Here is an 18606-nt window from a genome sequence, read left to right on the forward strand (position 1 = left end):
TTTTTTCACATTAGGAAACCATCTTTTGGCGTTATACTTATTATGTTGGCTTATTATCTTATGCCGAGGTTTTTTGGCCTCAATCTACACAATCCAAAATTCATTGCACAACAGAATACTGAATAGGAGATGGAACTAAAAATTAAAAAAATAGAATAACCTAAAATATCTTTTTTGCACGAATGCAGAATGCCTTATTGACTCCTGAAGTGACCATATTCAAGCTGTTCAGATGTATGACCTCTAGAACTATCCATGCAATCTTTAGAATGCTGTATTTACTTTTATTTTCCTCAAACTCAGCTTCTGGAAATCTAATTTCATCATAGGCAGCACCTAGGAAGTGGAAAGGAAGAAAGGGGGCAGTCAAACTAACTCACATTGGCATCAAGTGAGAGTTCCTCTCTATTAATACTATTTGACTAAATTTTCATAGAAGTCCTTGAAAAGTTTTGATAGAAATCCTTGGGAATTTTTCATGAAATTTCACTTATCCTGTAACAATTAGGAAAATTACTTAAACTTAGAATGTATCCACCAATGTCCAAAAATCATGTGTGTGACTCTATAGCCCATGAATCTGACTAGTTAATAATTTCAATGGCCCAAATATATATATATTTTGACTTTTTCAATTAACTATATCACATGTAGATTAATTTATCAAGGATCAATTTGGCGCAATCAATTATTTAATTTCCCTAGAAGATACAAAGGAGTAGGACAACTCACTCATGGAACCGTTTACCATCATTTTTTACGATGTATGTAGAATTTTTGCTCTATGCAAGACTCTTGAATGAATTAGGGTATGGTTAATCATGAACCATCATTGGTCATTCTATTTAGTACTTATATGTGGTGAAATCATTTGAGAACACATTCTTCAACATTTCAACTACCTTACCTAGGGATTTAGCTACCTCTTCTTCCTTGAGTCAATCATCTCTAATACCTAGGGCAAACAATCCCATCTTGACAACAAAATCATCTTCATGGTCATATTGACGCAACCAAGTCAAGATGGTTTGGCATCTCATGAATTGGGACTCTTAGTTCATATCTTCATGGTCAAAACACAACCATCAATCTACAAGGCATATTTGGTGTCTCAGGTCTAATGGTTGGACCACTTACGCAATATGAAACAAATCAACCTGATTGGTGATAGTTATAATTCCATTCAGGGATTCATAGAGATCAATTCAGTGAACTACTTCCCCAAAGAGCACTCATTGTATACCATTAATGCATACATAGTAATGGCAATGGACTCATCCAAACACATCATCTGAGTTGGACTAAACAATGTTATTCTACTTCGATAATTTGATATCTTTCTTGAGTATCCTTAGTACAAGAATTTTAAGACCAAATGTTCAAATACCAGTGATCGTAGTATTATGATCTCATCATAATTCTCTTAGTCATTGCATGTATTCACATATTTCAATTATAAGCATCACACATGAATTGTAATGAATATATTATATCAATGAAGTTTCGAATGAGATATGGAATATCATTGGATAGCAGGCCACATATATTTCCAACAATTATTACATTCAAGGCTCGTAAAAAAATTGTAATTGTACGTCCTAGTCCTAGCCTTTCCCATGGCTTAGGCACAATTAAATGATTCTAGGTCCTTCAATAATTATCTCACATAATAACTTAGGGTTTATGTGAGCAAGTCATCATTTACTATGCACATCAAATGTTACCTTTATAAATAATTTCACTTATTTATTGATATATCCATTTAAGCTCATTTTTTTATATTATTTGACGAACATAATATTTTGTGAAAATTTATGATTGTATCCAACCTATCACATAGTTGTAATGGAACATTTTAATCTTATAGAGTTACTATTTGACTTGTACTTGGTTCCCACATACGAGATATATAAGATCAGTATTTAGAAATTATTTCAAAATTTTATGTTTTCTGGATAAAGTGCACAATCGTCCAGGATGAGACAGGGCGAAGATCGTCCTGTCCCTCATTGCAATTTTAAAGCATCAACCGAACCATCCCACCCATGGTTCGTACCATCCCAAATACTTTTGTCGACATCCCATCTCATCTGAAGTCATCCCATCTAAGACGTTCTTGTCCCATCTGATGTCCGGGAAAAAACATAGGTCACCCTTATAAACACTCTGCCCCTCTTGGCTTGTGCTCAGCACGCATTCAGCTCACGCTTAGTTTGCATTCGCCTCACATTCTGCTCGTGATCTGCTCGCGCTCAGCTTTGCCTCTTGCATTCTAGGCTCGCCCTCAGCTTTCCCCCTCGAGCTCTCAGCTCCCCCTCGGCTTTCTTTCTCGGATCATATTTGGCTCCCACGGGACGAAGAAACCATCCCAGCCACAATCCAATGCCTCAGACAAGACAGCTATTTTGTCCAAGGATGACAAAATCATCCTGTCCAGAGTCCGGCGGATGATTCTACTTCTCGTCATTTGTCCAATTACCCAGATGGGACAATTGTTTCATCCTTGGATGAAATAACCTTTTCTTCCACGTTCATGCACGTCCATGAACCTTCCTCTACCATTATATTAAACAGAAGGTATAGCATCTATTTTCAACTAAAATTATGGAGCTCCAGGATCATATGAGTTCACTGACCTTATCCTCTTTCCTTATGAAAGGTCTTTTCGTGCTCTTGACCTTTAAATTTCTTTCTACGGTTCTTATGATTTGCTTAATCATATGTTATTTATTTTAATTTTATAAATTAAACGTTATGAAGAACACCAAATTTTCAAAAATTAAAACCATTTAAATAATTTTTTATCATTTTTGCGTTTAAATTCCACCAATATTTTTATATAAATTTTAACATTTTAGTTATTTTGATGCATCCAAGGTTAAGTTGTATTTTTCCAGTTGATGAAATAAAGCATGTGAGGTATTATGACTTGTAACAGTAATGAATGTTTTACATCCCTTTAACTAAATTAAGACTAATAACTAACATGTTATGAATCATTTTTTATCTAATCAGTTCCAAAGACTTTAAATTTTGAAAATTTGGGATATAGGTCAACATAAAGTTACTTACATGATTTATGAAAAATGATTAATTTTCTCACTACTTAATACGATTTATTTAAAAAGTTTTTTATTCTACTTAATTGTATGTGGAAAATCATTGTTATTTTCAAAATATTACTTGACATTTCAATGTGATATTATTTTCCCCAGTTTAATATATATCGGTGCATTGATGATCCGTATATATCAAAATGATAAATGACCCAGGTTATTTCCAAACATAATGAAAATTATTTTTACAACAATGTGTGCAAACCTTTTTTTCCAAAAATAATGAACATTTTTTTGATTCATTATTCATCAATTTTAAAAAATGAAATGTATAAATTATAAAAAAAGTAAAAATTAGATAAACTTCATGATAATAGAATGAGCATATACTTGCAAAAATGAACTGGAACTAGTTTTATGAAAACAATTAACTGGAACGGTTTTCCTAAATATGTGCAGAGATATTATTACTTATTCTATTTTTTAACATTAAGGCATAACATAGAGAATTTGACCTTATATATTATGAAACTGAACATGCAATTTCTCACCTTATTTCACTAGCATTATCTTCAAATCTGCATCCGCTGGAACAATTTTAGTTTCTACGGATTTTTATGTATTTTTAAAAAGCTATGGAGTTAAAGTCCCAAATGCTTAGTAAAAATCTCCGAGAGAATCTCTTATCACGTAAGTCAGTGATAACACAATTTCCAAAATATAATGTTGGTTTGCCTTGGAACAAATAACATTTTTTAGGAAAAATATTGTGTAGAAAAAAAGTCCACTCAGCCATAAGAGGTCTTCAAAGGGTGACTTCTTTGTTCACGGATTCTATGTTAAGAATTCCTACAATGTTATAGTATTTTTTAAAAACTATTGTGTATAATGAGATAAAAAATAATTTTATTTTCAGTATTGAATCTCTATGAAATGATCAAAAACATGGATATGAATATCTTGAATTTATAAATATGCATTAAATAATACATTTAAATGATTATATATTTTCCAATTTAAACTAATGGTTGACCACTAGTAGGGAATGTATCGATACCAATTGTAAGTCCCAACTCGATGATTTGAGTCCACAGATTGATTATATAAGACATGAGTCTAGGCTCACGTGGTCAGCTTCTAAAAGGCTAGGATATGTGATAGGGAGACAAAGAGACGTGAAAATCAAACAGTTTAAAGTAATATCTTTGTAGGCTAAGTGGTGGAGTGAAAAACCCATCAAACCATCATATAATGATTTTTGCATAAATATAATAATTATATAAGTTTTACATAGTTTTAAATTTTTACATAGTTTTGTATTTTGTGGATTTATAGATTTATGGATTTTTTTGGTTTTTTTGGTATTTTTTGAAATTTTTGGGGTGAGTTAAGAAATTTTTTGGTATGGAATTTTTGGGATTTTTTTGGTATTTTTCTGTATAAAATTTTAATTACCCCAAACTCGGGTTCATCAGGTATCTAAAACCTCATATCTAAAAGTTAATGACTAATGTACAAGTACCATTAGATAAAAACATCACTGACATATGTGCTCTCCCTTTTTTACTATTGTGCTGTTCTTCTATCAACTGTCATTGGAGGATCTATACAAGCACTACCTGAGAGTACTATCTGGGTGATGGATCATATTGGAAATAACTCACTAGAGATCATAGATTTGAGAATTTTCCCCCTACCCTAAAGCATAGAGCACAAGAGTGGAGTCTATAACTAGGCCAAGATTTCAATGCTTGGCCAGAAATGAAAGATGAATCCATAAAGTAATCTTACTCAATGGTAACACATGCTTTGAGAAAAGTGACCAGTGACATATTTTATGATGTATGGGATGATTAACTTCACAAGGCAAGGTCACAACCAGGTTCACCCAATTGCAAGTTTATTCATATACTTTTTTGCAAAATTAGGAGATGTTGATAGGTACCTACCACACGCAGCTAAGGGACATATGGTTGAGTCTGGCCTAGAAACCTTATATCAAATTTATAGTATGGTTCCCCCTTCGTGATACTGAGAACAAAAATGGTTACTGACATGGAATGAACAAGATGCCAATAATTTGGGTGATAATGTTCTACCATACAGATATATGCTATTGGTATGTGAAAGTGCCAATGGACAATTTAGCTTATAGGCTCCACTTTGGTGTCCAACATTAGTATTGTCATAGGTAGGGTTGTGGAGATGGATATTGCCCAGATGAACAGGAATTTCCAGAATTATTGTACATGTACTTCATGAATAAATGAATATATTACATGATATTATATATTTTTTAAAGAGCTTAAATGTTTTAGGAATTATCTGGGCTAGCAGATCATCAAAATGTACCTATCAGTACTGAGATGACCAAAGGGTCATAGAAACATGCCAGCAAACAATGAGAGCTGGTTAACCAATTGTGCCACAAATGTCCCACCAGTTACTTTCAATCTGTGTGGGTTTATTGAAACTACTGATTATTTCATTTTGGCACAATTTATTGAAACTACTCAAGAACACAATCTCAGCCATCTAGACCAAATCCTAAACATTTTGCATCTCCTCTCCCCATCCATGTATTTGGACTTTCAGTTTTATCCGTTCTGAGAGTACCTTCAAAATATTTGGACTTTTTGAAACAGTTCCATTCCAGAGTGATGTTGGTATCACTGAATGTTGACATCTAAATAATATTAATGCTTTTGGGAATTTCCTTTTGGGAAAAAAATCATTAGTTTGAGAGATTAATGCTTGAAGCAATGATCCTTCTACAACAGAATCAGAAAAATGGCCTAGAATTTCAGTTTTATTTGTTGATTTTGAGTTTTATTTTCAGATATTTTATCTGTCTTTTTAAATTTCTATTAGTTTATTTTTTATTGTACGAGTAAATGAATGAGCATTAATCACTCATTTAAATGATAATAATTGATATGATTCAATTAAAAAATTATCCACAGCCATTTACACCTAGAGATAGAATAAAAAATAGAAGTTACAAATCTCCAAAAGGACAGACCTAGACTCTCTCTTCCAAAAAAATATTTTTTTTTTCTAACAGAATTTTGGGTAGACAAATTTAAAGATGGTTTAAACCCACAGCTACAAAATCTAGAAGGGTATGATACATCATCTTCCTAAACTTATTAGAACAGATTGATCTGCTCTGCATCTATTTGTAGGGCTGATCCACAAAATCTACAGTGAAGTTTATCCATTTCTAGGGGCCAGAAGGATATATTAGTTATTTTTCGTCCAAAAAATATAAAAATATATGCAAAATCAAGTTAGGCGCATGAAAATCTCACCACATAGCTTCATAAATATGTGCATGACAAAGTTTCTAATGAAAAAAACAGCAGAAACATGCGCTAGTAGACAGCACACCTTAATCTAGTTTAGAAAAGGATACTGAAGATGGGCAATTTTGAGCCAAGTAATGAAAAAAATCACAGATAATGGAATCAATACTATAAAAAGTGTTGGAATCAAGCGCTTACCAACTATGCTAAATGCTATTCCTGATAGCAATGGCGATACTTTATATATTTAAGCAGGATGTTGTTCTTCAACAAAAAGAAATAACGTTCTCATTGCCATGTCACATTGACTTATTTGCCTTAACATCTGAGAACATTCAAAAAGAAGCCAGCTGGAACATAAATTATTTGATGACAGTGTTTTGCATCCTCATAAAAGAAATGGAATGGATCTTTAATCTACTACAGAAATAAACTTAAGGACCTCGGAGTTAATTGAGAAGATTAATTATGTGACACGATCACTTTTATTATTATCAATATAAATAATAAGAGTTACTTGTGTACTGAATTATAATTTTAGAGGGAAAAAGCACAAATATGAGGAACACATCATTTCTAGACCCAATGAGAATAATGGCACTCTTTCAGTTTAAAAAATCAATATTATCCTAAGAACTTCAAGCCTGCGACGTGTGAGAGGGGCAGAGTGAGGTGCACAATAATCATGGATTATATCTATAAATTGTTTTCTGGAAAAAGTAGTAGCCAAAACCACTTGAGAAGACCAAAATCAGAAAAAATAGATATTCCTATTTATTGCCTCTGGCACAAAGTGCTGTGATGTTATTTTATCATACTTAAAAACTTGGCATTCTTTTCAGATTTAGGCCATAAGGGAGGACTTTGATTGCCTGGTTGAGTCAGAGTCAAGCAAAGGGGTTTGCCAAAGAGTTAGTTCGAATCTTGGATTGATCAAAAGCTGGTTCTACCAATTCAATTTGAACTTGTGCTAGCCTTTGAAATAGGTCCATTAAGACCGTTGAACTATTGTTTCTTCAACTTTTATTTTGCCCATCAAATAAACATGTACGGTATTTTTTAGAGTTCCCTAACCAACATGGATCGAATGCTACGAGGTTGAGTTACATTAGAAATCGTCCAAAGAAGCTTGTTCGAAGATTGGACAACCTCAAGTTGATCATATTACAGAGCAAACCAAGATGGCCGGTTAAAAATCAGATCTCTTTTTTGGTCAATTTCAAATTTAGGTCCGATCTATCAGTCATCCCAACTTACTGCAAAAAACCCAAGAACCGGAAGAAGGGTTAACCAATATCTAAATATCGCCTATGCTTTTTTTGAAAAAAGAAATAGTGTCTATATTAAAGGGTAATTTTTGCTCACCTCCAATGCAGAGTCTTGACCATCAGGATAACATTTCAAGAAGAGACCTATAAACAGGAAGAAATCAACCCTTCTTGGGTTCTATAGTTGCCCTAGTTCCAACACTCCACAGCATTTGCGTACCTGAACAGATGATTGAGACAACGAAAGAAGTAAACTTTGTTAGTATCATCTCAGTGTCTAGCAAGACGTCTACTTCAATGGCGATAACTTTGTGCAATAAAGTCTACTCTGTGCCACCTTAAATAACTTGAAGTAAATGACGAGCATTTTTTGATTTTTCGATAATAATCACAGGTCTAACGCATATGTAGCATGAATGGATCAAAATGATGAGCATAAGTTGGCATAATCACAAAAAAACTATTCAATGTGTTACGATTTACTCCGTCTAGTAAGCCGACTAGGGGCATTATCGTCTTTCCCATTCCCGCTAGCATTTCCCTTTAAATATGTAGCCCTCCTCATTGGAGGGTAGGACATGAGTTGCTAAGTTATTATAGTTCTGGATCGTCCAGGATGTGGATGATGGACGGGACGGGACAAAGTTCATCCCGTCCTATGTCCCAATTTTTAGAGTTTCGTCTAAATCTTCCCATCCAGGGTTCGCCCCGTCCCATTTTTTTCCGTTAATTTTCCATTCCGTCCAAACCGTTCTGTCCAAAACCGTCCCGTCCAAGAAATTCTCGTCCCGTCCAACATCCCGGGACGAATCTGGCGTGCATTAGCATTAGATCACTCAGAAATTGACGCGTCGCGCAGCACGTGCGTCGGCCAGCTGGACCTGTCAGGCACATACTATACTCCCACAGGATGCAGAAACCGTCTTGTTCCCCGTCCAAGGCCCCAGACGGGGCGGTTACTTTGTCCATGGACGAAGCAATCGTCCTGTTCAGGGACTGGCGGGCGATTCTTCGTCCCTTCAATCGTCCGAAGTCCTGGACGGGACGATTTTTTTGTCCATGGACCAAATTACCGTCCCGTCGGCGTCCCTGCACTATAATTGTTAATTCCTTTTGGTAGTCTCTCTTTGACGACGTACACTCCGTTGAGCCCCGTTCTCTCCGGCGACGCCCACTCCGCCGCTTTCCCGTCGCTCTCGCCCCCTCGGCATCGTCCACTCTGCCAGGGTCGACCCCATTCACGATAGGATCCTGGCTGCGATCCTAACACAATGATTTCAAAACGAAATCTTTGGTCTGCTTTGCTTGCATATTGAATATCACTAAGACCCTGTATATTCCCACCTTTCTTACCGTGGCAAAAGAAAATGCACCAAGCCTGTCTCGCTTGAGCCTGATTCTACATGTAATCATGCCTGTTTCATCGCTATTATTATCTCCACAATAACTAAGCTAACGGTGACGCAATTTCCAACCGTCATGAAAAGGCACGCCTTTATTTTCCTTGTTCAGCCACAAAATGAACCATCGTGGAAATATAATACAACAAATATTAAGACACCATTATAAAATAATTGAACATGCAACAATTTGAAATCATGAAACCCAATTCATTAAAAGAAGATTTTAACAGTACCTTTAACAAAACTCATGGCCCAGAGGAGACCAGCAACAAGGTCATCTATGATCAGCTCACAGGCACTAAAATGAAAAAGTTAGCCAGAAGTAACTACTAAAAAAGAAATTTAAGGAAATTTTTTACATCACTCATCTTTTTGCTCACCTGTACAGATGAAGAGAGAGATCTCCCGTGATCTTGTTTTGACTCATCTCTCCACCGGTGATCTTTCAATGCCTGTACAAGCCAAGCTGCCACTGCCTTGGCAAAGAAGTTGAGCCTGGTTTTAAAATCTTAAACCGCAGCGGTAAACTCAAGGTTAGGAAGCTGCTGTTGAGCCAGGAACTTGAGCTCCCTCCCTCAGCTGCTGCAGAAGCTGTTGCAAAGACTTTTGCAAAGACTCTGCCACTGATCTTAGTCTTCCCTGATTTTCCCCAGAAGCATTAGAGTTGGCAAACTCCACTGCCCTTACCACCCTCAGCTTGCACTTCTCCCAGTCCTCCAACCTGGCCCAGCAAGCTCTGCCGCCATGGCTGCCCTCCATCCCCATCAAGGAAACAAGACATGTGTCCCCTCCAAAGGCATACCTAAGACGGACGGCAACGCAATAAGGGAGCCAGGTAGCGCCACCCGCAGCATTCGTGTGAGGTATGAGAGTGGGGTCAAGGACAAAAGTCAGCCCAAAGTCAACGATGCCACGGGCCCTGTCATGCCTGATGTCGCTCTCCGGCTTGTTCGTGGAGTGGTTTTCCAGGGAGAGCTCGATACGGGCCCTCTGTAGCGGAGCTGGCTCGCCACTCTGGATAAAGCCCTTTTCCCAGGAGATTAGCTTAAGAAATTCTCTGAGGACTGCAATGGGCAGGGTGAGCAGGGTGATGAAGGAGGAGACTCGAGATATGTCGTAGGGCTCAGACGTGACCCGGCGGCTGAAGTACTCGCAGATCTCAGCTATCTCAGACGCGGCTAGCTCTTCCTGGGCACTGGTTTGAGCTGGTTGCTGTTGTTGCTGCTGTTGGAGATGAACTCGTTTCACGCTGATGATTTGTAGGAGCAGCTGCACTCTGTGTACACTTACACTGAAAACATAACCGCTGCCAAGAACAGAGGAGCAATGTATTAAGAAGAGAGAAAAGGATAAAACTGCATTCATTCATTCATATGTACCATCATACCCGACAAAGAAACGGAGAGCAGGCTGCTCCTGATCCTGATTGAGAAATCCTCCTTCGTTCTCCTTAAAAATTGAACCAAGTATCTCCTTCAAAAGTTCAGGCAACTGGGAAAACAGCCATAGAACCCCAAGATACTTCAAGATACCCCTCAACACCTTCTTGAGTGCTGCCAGGGGAACCCAACTCCCACCATAACCACCATCATCTCCAGGACCAAAAAAGGCTGTGTTCAACTCTCCTCTCAGCTGAGTCGGAGATACCCGTAATGGCAATGCAGGCCCAACAGCAGAGGACGAAGCCAACACACCACCACCAGCCCGACTTAAGCCACCACCAGTCACCTGAACTGGCAAAGACCGTTGCACCGCACTAGAGACCTGACCACCTCCACCAACACGGCTACCGCCGGCAGTTGTCGGAGGACCAGAGGCGGGGAAGCCGGGCTCGAGGGCATTCAGACCCTGGGCCACATGCTCCATGATGAATGGTCGGAACTGCGGACACGGAAGGGAGCCTCCAGCAGAGACACCACCTTTGGGTGGCGTCGCCGGCTGGAGCCAGACCTGGTCCCCAGCAAAGCAGCGCATATCGACTGCAAACTTCTTGCGATAAATAATGCGGATGTAGTACGGACCGCGGAGCACGACAGCGACATCAAAGGGGAGCAACGAACTGGGGACTATACCAGGGCCCCCTCGGCCAGCTACTGAGGATAAGACAGGTGCTGAGTTGTGAATAGCGTGGCTTGGCCCCAAAACAGCAGAGGAAGATGCCGCCTGGTTAGATGAGTTTGTCTGCTTGAGAATCAAAGATGGAGAAGCAACTGGACCAGGCATCCTTGCTGGACGAATGGCGTTGGCAAGGGCAAGAAGAGGACCGGCCGTGAGGCGGATGCAGTCTAGGAAGAGTGCTACCTCACCACCATCGATGAAGTCCTCTAGGAACTGAATGAAAATGAAAATTGAATCAAGCCCAAGTTTTTGTCACTGGGTGTCAAAACATTGAAAACATTATGTCTGAAACTCCGATAAAAGAATGTTATTTGTTTAAAAATTCATAAATATGCTGCTCCAGATTACTTTTGCTTTTCTCGGGGGGAAAAAAGTTAAAGGGATCAGATCGACATTTTCCCAATTAAATTACAAAAATTGGAGCCACGTCGCCCATAATACACAGAAACATAGAAGAAAGAAAACAAACCTTGGTGTGAGGCCAAAGCTGATCAGGAGGCACGCGCATTGTACAGCCTTCCTTGCCGGCTTCCCATTCTACGACAAAGTGCGCCATGACGGGCATTGCCCCATAACAAAAATGCAGCCCCATCGGCCCAACAGCTTCGATCTTAAAAGCCCTCTTTGTCTGCTCTGATAGCCTATCTCCAAACTGTTGCTTGCCCTCAGAACCATCTTCCAACTTCCCAGCAGACGATCTCACTCCTAGCAATTCCCTCATCCCACGGGCAAACGAGCGTGCATTTGAGAGCCTCCGAAGATCAGAAACAAGCTTTTTGATGCTGTCAACCTCAACAGATTCAAAGTTGAGCACAACACCCTCTTGACCAATGCAAATGTGAGAGTCGTTATCAGAGACATTTGCAATTCTTACACCATCACCCCATGCTGAGCTGGTATTCCCTTTCTGCAGTTCCCACAGCTCCGTGAAATATGAATCGTTGACTTCAACATGCCACGACATAGTCCCAAGTTTCCCAAGGGAAAGGCACATGTACTCCCAGCAGTCATCTCTACCAAATGGTAATCTGAACCAGAGGTTTGAGGATGGAGTAACTAGACTAACTTCTTCAACAAATGGAATTTCGAGTGCGTCCATTTGGCTGGTCACTTGGGCATGCTTTATGTAGAGTGCACAGTGTCTGATCACGAGGAGAAGGGCAGGCACGTACTTGTTTTGAGAAGATGAGGGAAATTTCGCATCTCTCGAGTTAGCAATTTTCCTTATCTTTCTCGACCAATAAAACTCGTCTGCTGAGGAAACAAGGCTTGTGATGTCCGAAAAGGAACGCTTTTGTGCCCGTTCATCACCTGGGAGATAAGAAAAATATGAAATTGGAACTATTAGTAAAACACATGAGGGGGTTTTACTAGATAAAAAATGTCATAGGTGCATAAGATGATTATCAAACTAACACGAGGGAGTAATGGTTGAGTCGTTGACACCATTGTGATTGATGCCACTCGATTGACTTCTCTTGGCGTGGAGAGAATCTCTTTTCGATAATCCATAAATATCACTATCAGACTGGAAATTCATCAGTGATGAACTATAATCCTGATTAGTGTGCAGCGAAGACAAATTGTTCACATAGGATGGTTTTAATGAATTCATTGCTTCACTCTGCACAGAACTCTTCAAGTTATTCGACCAAAACTGTTTTCCTTCCAACTTAGGTGAAATGGTGCCGGCTCCAGCTCCTTGACCCCCGGCTTTATGTATCGAATGACATCGAACAGCCCCCTTTTTCTCAACCTCAAACAATTGATCAACTACCGATGAAAAACTTGAGGGAGAATTCACCCTTTCTGATAACAAATTTTGTTTAGAGTCTTCTATGGTTGTTAGAGATAGCTCCATTGTATCCCAATTAAGAGGACTTAAATTCATGTCATCTTCTACAACTGCAATCCGACTGATGTCAATATTACAATATCGAATAATGTGTTTGCATTCATCGGTTCCACCAGAAGGAGGTTGTGTTTCCAACAGTTTAAAGAGTGGCCTAAGATCTCGATCAAGGTGCAGGAGCAAATAATAGCAACTTCCGCATTGGGAAAATTCCATGAGAACCAGATCTGATCCATCAGCAATAGATCTTGGAATTTTGAGTGTTATTAGATCCCTTTCATAAACCTACATAACCCATGTCAGCGTTAACAAAAATTATTAAATACAAAAAAGTCCAATTTCGGGTGATCTTCCCCTCTTTCATTCAAAAAAAAAAACTAAATACAAGAAAGCAATCGAAATTAATTACATCGCATGAACCGTCTAATCTCAGAGCCACGGTTTTCATGTGATATGCAGACAGATAGAAGAGATACTCCTCTCTAAATCAAAGTTTTCAAACATTGATATTTTCACCCCTCATTCGACCATTTCAAGAGTCATTATTCGGAAGAAAGCTCTCTTTAAAGAAAATATATTTTTTTTGAAAAATTAAAGAAAAAATTTTTATCACTGCCGATTCAAACAAGAAAAGTACTGCATAATTGCCCTTAGGTGCAAACCAACTAATGCCTAATCACAGGAGTATTAAAAACTAATAAATGAAAGGAGGTAAAAAAATGAGAATGTTTATACCTTTTTTAAAGGCAAAGGAAGATCACTAAAATGGTCGTTTTCTAAAGGTAATAAACCTGATACAAAAAAAATATAGACGAGAATCAGGGGACCAAAATGGTCCCCCCAACCATTCGAACGATTCTTTCATTTGAAAGATCAACCATTCGCACAATTCTAACCCACAGGAAACAAAATCCACCACTTCATGAATGACACCATATGTCAAAGGCATCCTCCCATTGAAAACAATTTCAGGTGATACTAAGATGCACTGTGATACTTAGATATCCTATGTATGTATACTGAGATAGTATCCAAACTTCAACCTATTTTAACCTTCGCCAGTAAAACTACACCCAGGTGATAAGGACTGATAACAATGAGGCAGCATTTAAGGAACCCAAGATTGGAATGTCATTTACCTGCCGCTGATTTGGCCATACACAATATGTTATCAAGCAACACAAGGACTGCTTCAAAGATGAAATGAATGCACATTGAATTACCTTCAATCCACGAAATTTTCCAATTGATGCAAATAAATGCATTATACTTTTACTTCTCAGGCCAATGAACACTTCCGCAGCACTCATAGTCCCTTGGTTCAGAGCTTCTTCACCTTCCGACAAGGCAGATGGCACAGTGACGTTTTTGGAAGATTGAAGAAGAAAGCGTCCACTCCTGCACCATAATTAAGATTAGAAACGAAGGGATGTAATGAAAGCCCTAAGTGCATGAAAATCTAACAGCTATCCATATAAGACATAAAATCCAACATTCCACACAGAAAATAAAGCCCAGTAACAACCAAACAGAAAACTGGGAGTACTAAGAGTCTGCTGCTTGTTAGAAAGTAAAGAGCAATGTTGCGAGTCTACACAGTCACAATATAACAGCCACCTGGCAAGCAATGGACGATTCAAAAGATTATATGGTACATTAGTATATAGAGACTCTATCCTTTTCTTGAATCACGAAGATATGATCCGTAAATATAAGTTTAATTTACCAATGTAAGACAGACGCATATGGTTAAACAGATGAAGACTTTTACAATACATCTTAAGACATTTTTATACAATAGAATGCTAGAAAGGAAGTGTATTCAATTTCACACTGACTATTTGAAATATAATTGCATCAAGATCTTGAACAATATATGGTAATAATACACGCAGAAATTGGTCGAACAGTGTTTCAGGTGGTCTTCCTTTTTTCTTCAAAATAAAAATAAACAAATACAAAATAATATACATGCAGAAATATACACGCAGAAACTGGATGGCAAAAAATAAAAATGGCACAGTAAGGTATTAATACTTTTCTCGGGAAGGAAGGACCTTATGTTAACTCCAAGAGTTATGAATACCGATCCATAAGCTCGCACATATAGAACTTCCTCCTCCAAGCATTCCTACCGAGAAATCCCAAAATTACGCAAAATTTTAACAAAAGTATGCAAATAACATATGAAAAAATGGTCCAGCAAATGAAATTCAATTACTTATACACAAGTGAAAACTCTTCCAGGATCTAGACGCAAGTAGCAAAGAAGATAAGCCTCCAGATTAATGATGCACCGTTAAAGAAAGATTCATGAGTTTTTCGGTAGACAAGAGAGAATATAATTTATTTTTATTCGACCCTTGGAATACACATTTTACCCGTATATATTGTGAATCCAAAAAAATCAACAAAGATATAATGCCCTTGGTAGAATGATCAAAGAAGGATAGAGAGAAAGAGAAGCAACACTGCTTACAGACACCTGAACCTCGTCTGGAAGGATCTCCAAGCCAAACCTGCCCTCCGTAAGAGAGGGAGGGCTACATCCGTTTAAAGGGAAACAAATGCAAACAAAAATGATTAAAATACTCTCGACAGGGGTTGGAGATCCGGAGAGAATGATACACAAAACGAGATTCATCTCACCATGGAATCAATTTCAGGGATGACCCAGATGATTGATCACCTAATTTTCCCCAGATAAAGCAAATATACGATCAAAAGAGCCATGAGAAAGCACAGTAAAACACAAACAAGGAATGCTACTAGAAAACCATTTCTAAATGAATGAAAAATCTCCTACAGTCTTTCTTTAAATACCACAAGCAATCATGCCTCATCTTCTGTAAGACGTATAGCATAATTATAAAAGCTCAAATAATCAGCACCAACTCTTCTCTACATGATGATGGTCTGTCCAGGGAGCTTATAATTTTCTTAATGTGCCATCTAGTTCAGGAAGTGAGGCACTAACAGCAGGCGGGCAATTAAAACTATATGAAAGATAAACTCAGTCACCACAATCACCAACCATTTGGGAAGCCCGGCCTACCCCCTTCTCTTGGGACTTGAGAATGACGTCACCATCAGACTGGAATATTTGAGGAAATTTGATAATATCTCTTTGAATTTCAAGCAGACGAGTATGTGTATTGCAAGCAGTAGCCCTCAATAACAGTCCCTCAACATCAATGCAGCTTCGATCAAGAACAAATTCTGCCTCTTTTTCGGTGACAGGATCTATGACAAAGCCACTATGAACGCACTTAATCTGCAAATCAGAACCAGCTTCAATTTTGATAAACGGAGACAAATCAGAATCAATTACCCCGGCCATCTTCTCGAAATCTACCCAGTAAGTAATTTTAACACCAGGAGGTTTCTGATATGCTGAATCAGGTTCTCCATCTTGATCATCAGAAATAAGCTCAAACCGAATCGCATCTTTCCATCTACCTTGGCGAAGCAACTGAACCTGCTTTACGACAGTGTCCATGACAAGGGAAATACAGAGCTCGTGAAGAACCGAGTATAATATAGTGAATGGCTTATCTGTGGATGCCATTCTGCGCTCTAGGTCATCTCCAAGAGCATACCTTCTCAGTTCTTCAAGCTTCATAGTGCTGCCACTCTTTTCACCAATGAGCAATTCTAAATGCAATATCCTCCATAGTGATAAGTGCCCTCGGTAACCCAAGGTAAGAAGAACTTTAAACTCCCCTTCCACACGAAGCAGTACTGTGCCATCAGAAACAGTGATTTCCGATACCTCTTTAGGAAGATCAACTTCAAGAAGCCTAGAACGGAGGAGAGTGTCCAAATTCTGCAAAACTGGTTTTTTCTGAGCATCAGGGAGCGTCGCTTGAATACCCAAATCCTCAATACACTTGGGTAATCGTCTGTAACTTCCAGTCAGAAGAACTTCGACAGCAGATGGAACGTCATAAACAGGGGCACGAGCTTGCTGTAAGCCTTCATGCGTGAAGAACAGTGAATCAGCGGCCTGTGTAAAACTGGTATCATGACTTGAAAGAATTCCTGCGAGTTGTTGGCAGTACTGAACCAATGGAACCTGTAAAGGTCGTATTGTACATGAGATCTTTATCAGAAATGGTCGAATTGAACAATACTAGATTAATTCGGGTCAAAATCCGTTAAATTGCAAAAAGAAAACACATAATTAAGCTTGTAGTTTTGAATAAAAACAAAAGGCACGCACGCATATTGCTCAAGCTCATCGTCCATTATGAGAGACTCGTGATCAAATGTCGACATTCCAGGTTTATATTCCGCAAACAGGATGAAATGGTTTTTTGATCTTGAGGGTTTATTTCGACACAACATTTCCAGGAGAAAACGGATCTATTCCCCAAAAAAACCATCGTTTCCGATTGTATTTTCCCAGATCAAATAAAAACCCTAAATCGAGCAGCTGAAGAACTCAAATTTCCACGAGACAAATATCAAAGAAATGGGTTTTTCACCCCCGAGACGCCCACAATCTCCAAAACCTCACCCCCAGGGGAAAAAAACCCCAAAATTGAGAAGAAAAAAAGCCCTTAAAAGTCCACACCGAGAAGAAATCAGGCAAACCCACAACACCGGCAGCCCAGCAAAGCATCGCGGTACCTGCTGACACCATTTGGCGAGGACATGGAGCCGCAGCATGCGCTGCCGAGTCTTGAAGATGTACTTGAGGAGTTCGATCTTGCGCTGCGAATCGGACTGGTCCTCGGCGGCCTTGGACTTGTCCACTAGCTCTCGCAGCGCCAAGAAGGAATCCTCCGTCGCGCGCCGAACCAAGTCGGAGAAATCGACCGTCTTCTGCCCGAGCTCGGCCGCCATGGCTGACACCTCTTCCTCCCCGCCCCGCCCCGCGAGGAAGGGAGGGGCAATCTCTCCTACTCTCTCCTCTCTCTCTCCTCTCTCTCTCTCTCTAGCCTTCTCTCTAGGGCTCTCTCTCTCTCCCCCCCTCTCTGCAAACCTTCCTCTAACTTCTCTCTCGGTCGAATGTCGATCTATATATAGATGTGAAGTCTTGGACGGATGACGGATGACGTATAATGAAAGTATGTTTATGTGTAGTGCACAGGTTAACATGTATAATCTCTCTCTCTCTCACTCTGTCTCTCTCTCTGTATCTCTCTCTGTGTCTCTCTATCTCTCTCTAGCCTTCTCTCTGGGGCTCTCTCTCTCTCCCTCCCTGTCTGCAAACCTTCATCTGCCTTTCTCTCTCTGTTGATGTATATATATATGTGTGAGGTCTGGGATGGATGACGTATGATGGATGACCGATGATGGAAGTATGTTTATGTGTGTAGTGTACATGTATGTACAATCTCTCTATCTACTCACTCTCTCTCTCTCTAGCCTTCTCTCTAGAGCTCTCTCTCTCCTCCTCCTCCGCAAACCTTTCTCTCTCTGTCAATATATATATAGGTGTGAGGTCTGGGACGGATGACACATGATGGATGATGGAGGATGGAAGTATGTTTATGTGCATAGTGTACATGTATGTATAATCTCTCTCTCTCCCTCACATACTTTCTCTCTCTGTCTATCTCTCTGACTCTCTCTCTCTGTCTCTCTCTCTCTGACGTA

General features: G+C 39.1%; 1 protein-coding gene across 2 annotated transcripts; it reads right to left on the reverse strand.

Moving 5' to 3' along the window:
- Positions 1–7361: 7361 nt before the first annotated feature.
- SWP (RNA polymerase II transcription mediator) lies at positions 7362–17991 on the reverse strand. 2 transcript variants are annotated; one of them, XM_078580060.1, is made up of 11 exons: positions 17635–17991; positions 16037–17077; positions 15060–15133; positions 14226–14400; positions 12597–13287; positions 11620–12461; positions 10420–11363; positions 9413–10338; positions 9266–9330; positions 7727–7849; positions 7362–7617 (listed from the first exon to the last, which is right to left on the reverse strand). In XM_078580060.1, exons 1-8 carry the CDS (start codon positions 17848–17850, stop codon positions 9567–9569), a joined length of 4755 nt encoding a protein of 1584 aa, XP_078436186.1. In that variant the 5' UTR covers positions 17851–17991; the 3' UTR covers positions 7362–7617; positions 7727–7849; positions 9266–9330; positions 9413–9566. The 2 variants fall into 2 exon arrangements, with proteins under 2 accessions (XP_078436186.1, XP_078436185.1); XM_078580059.1 differs by having other exon boundaries at positions 12567–13287.
- Between the last annotated feature and the right edge of the window lie 615 nt (positions 17992–18606).

This window comes from Wolffia australiana, chromosome 8, assembly GCF_029677425.1.
Source record: "Wolffia australiana isolate 7733 chromosome 8, ASM2967742v1".
Taxonomy (NCBI): Eukaryota; Viridiplantae; Streptophyta; class Magnoliopsida; order Alismatales; family Araceae; genus Wolffia; species Wolffia australiana.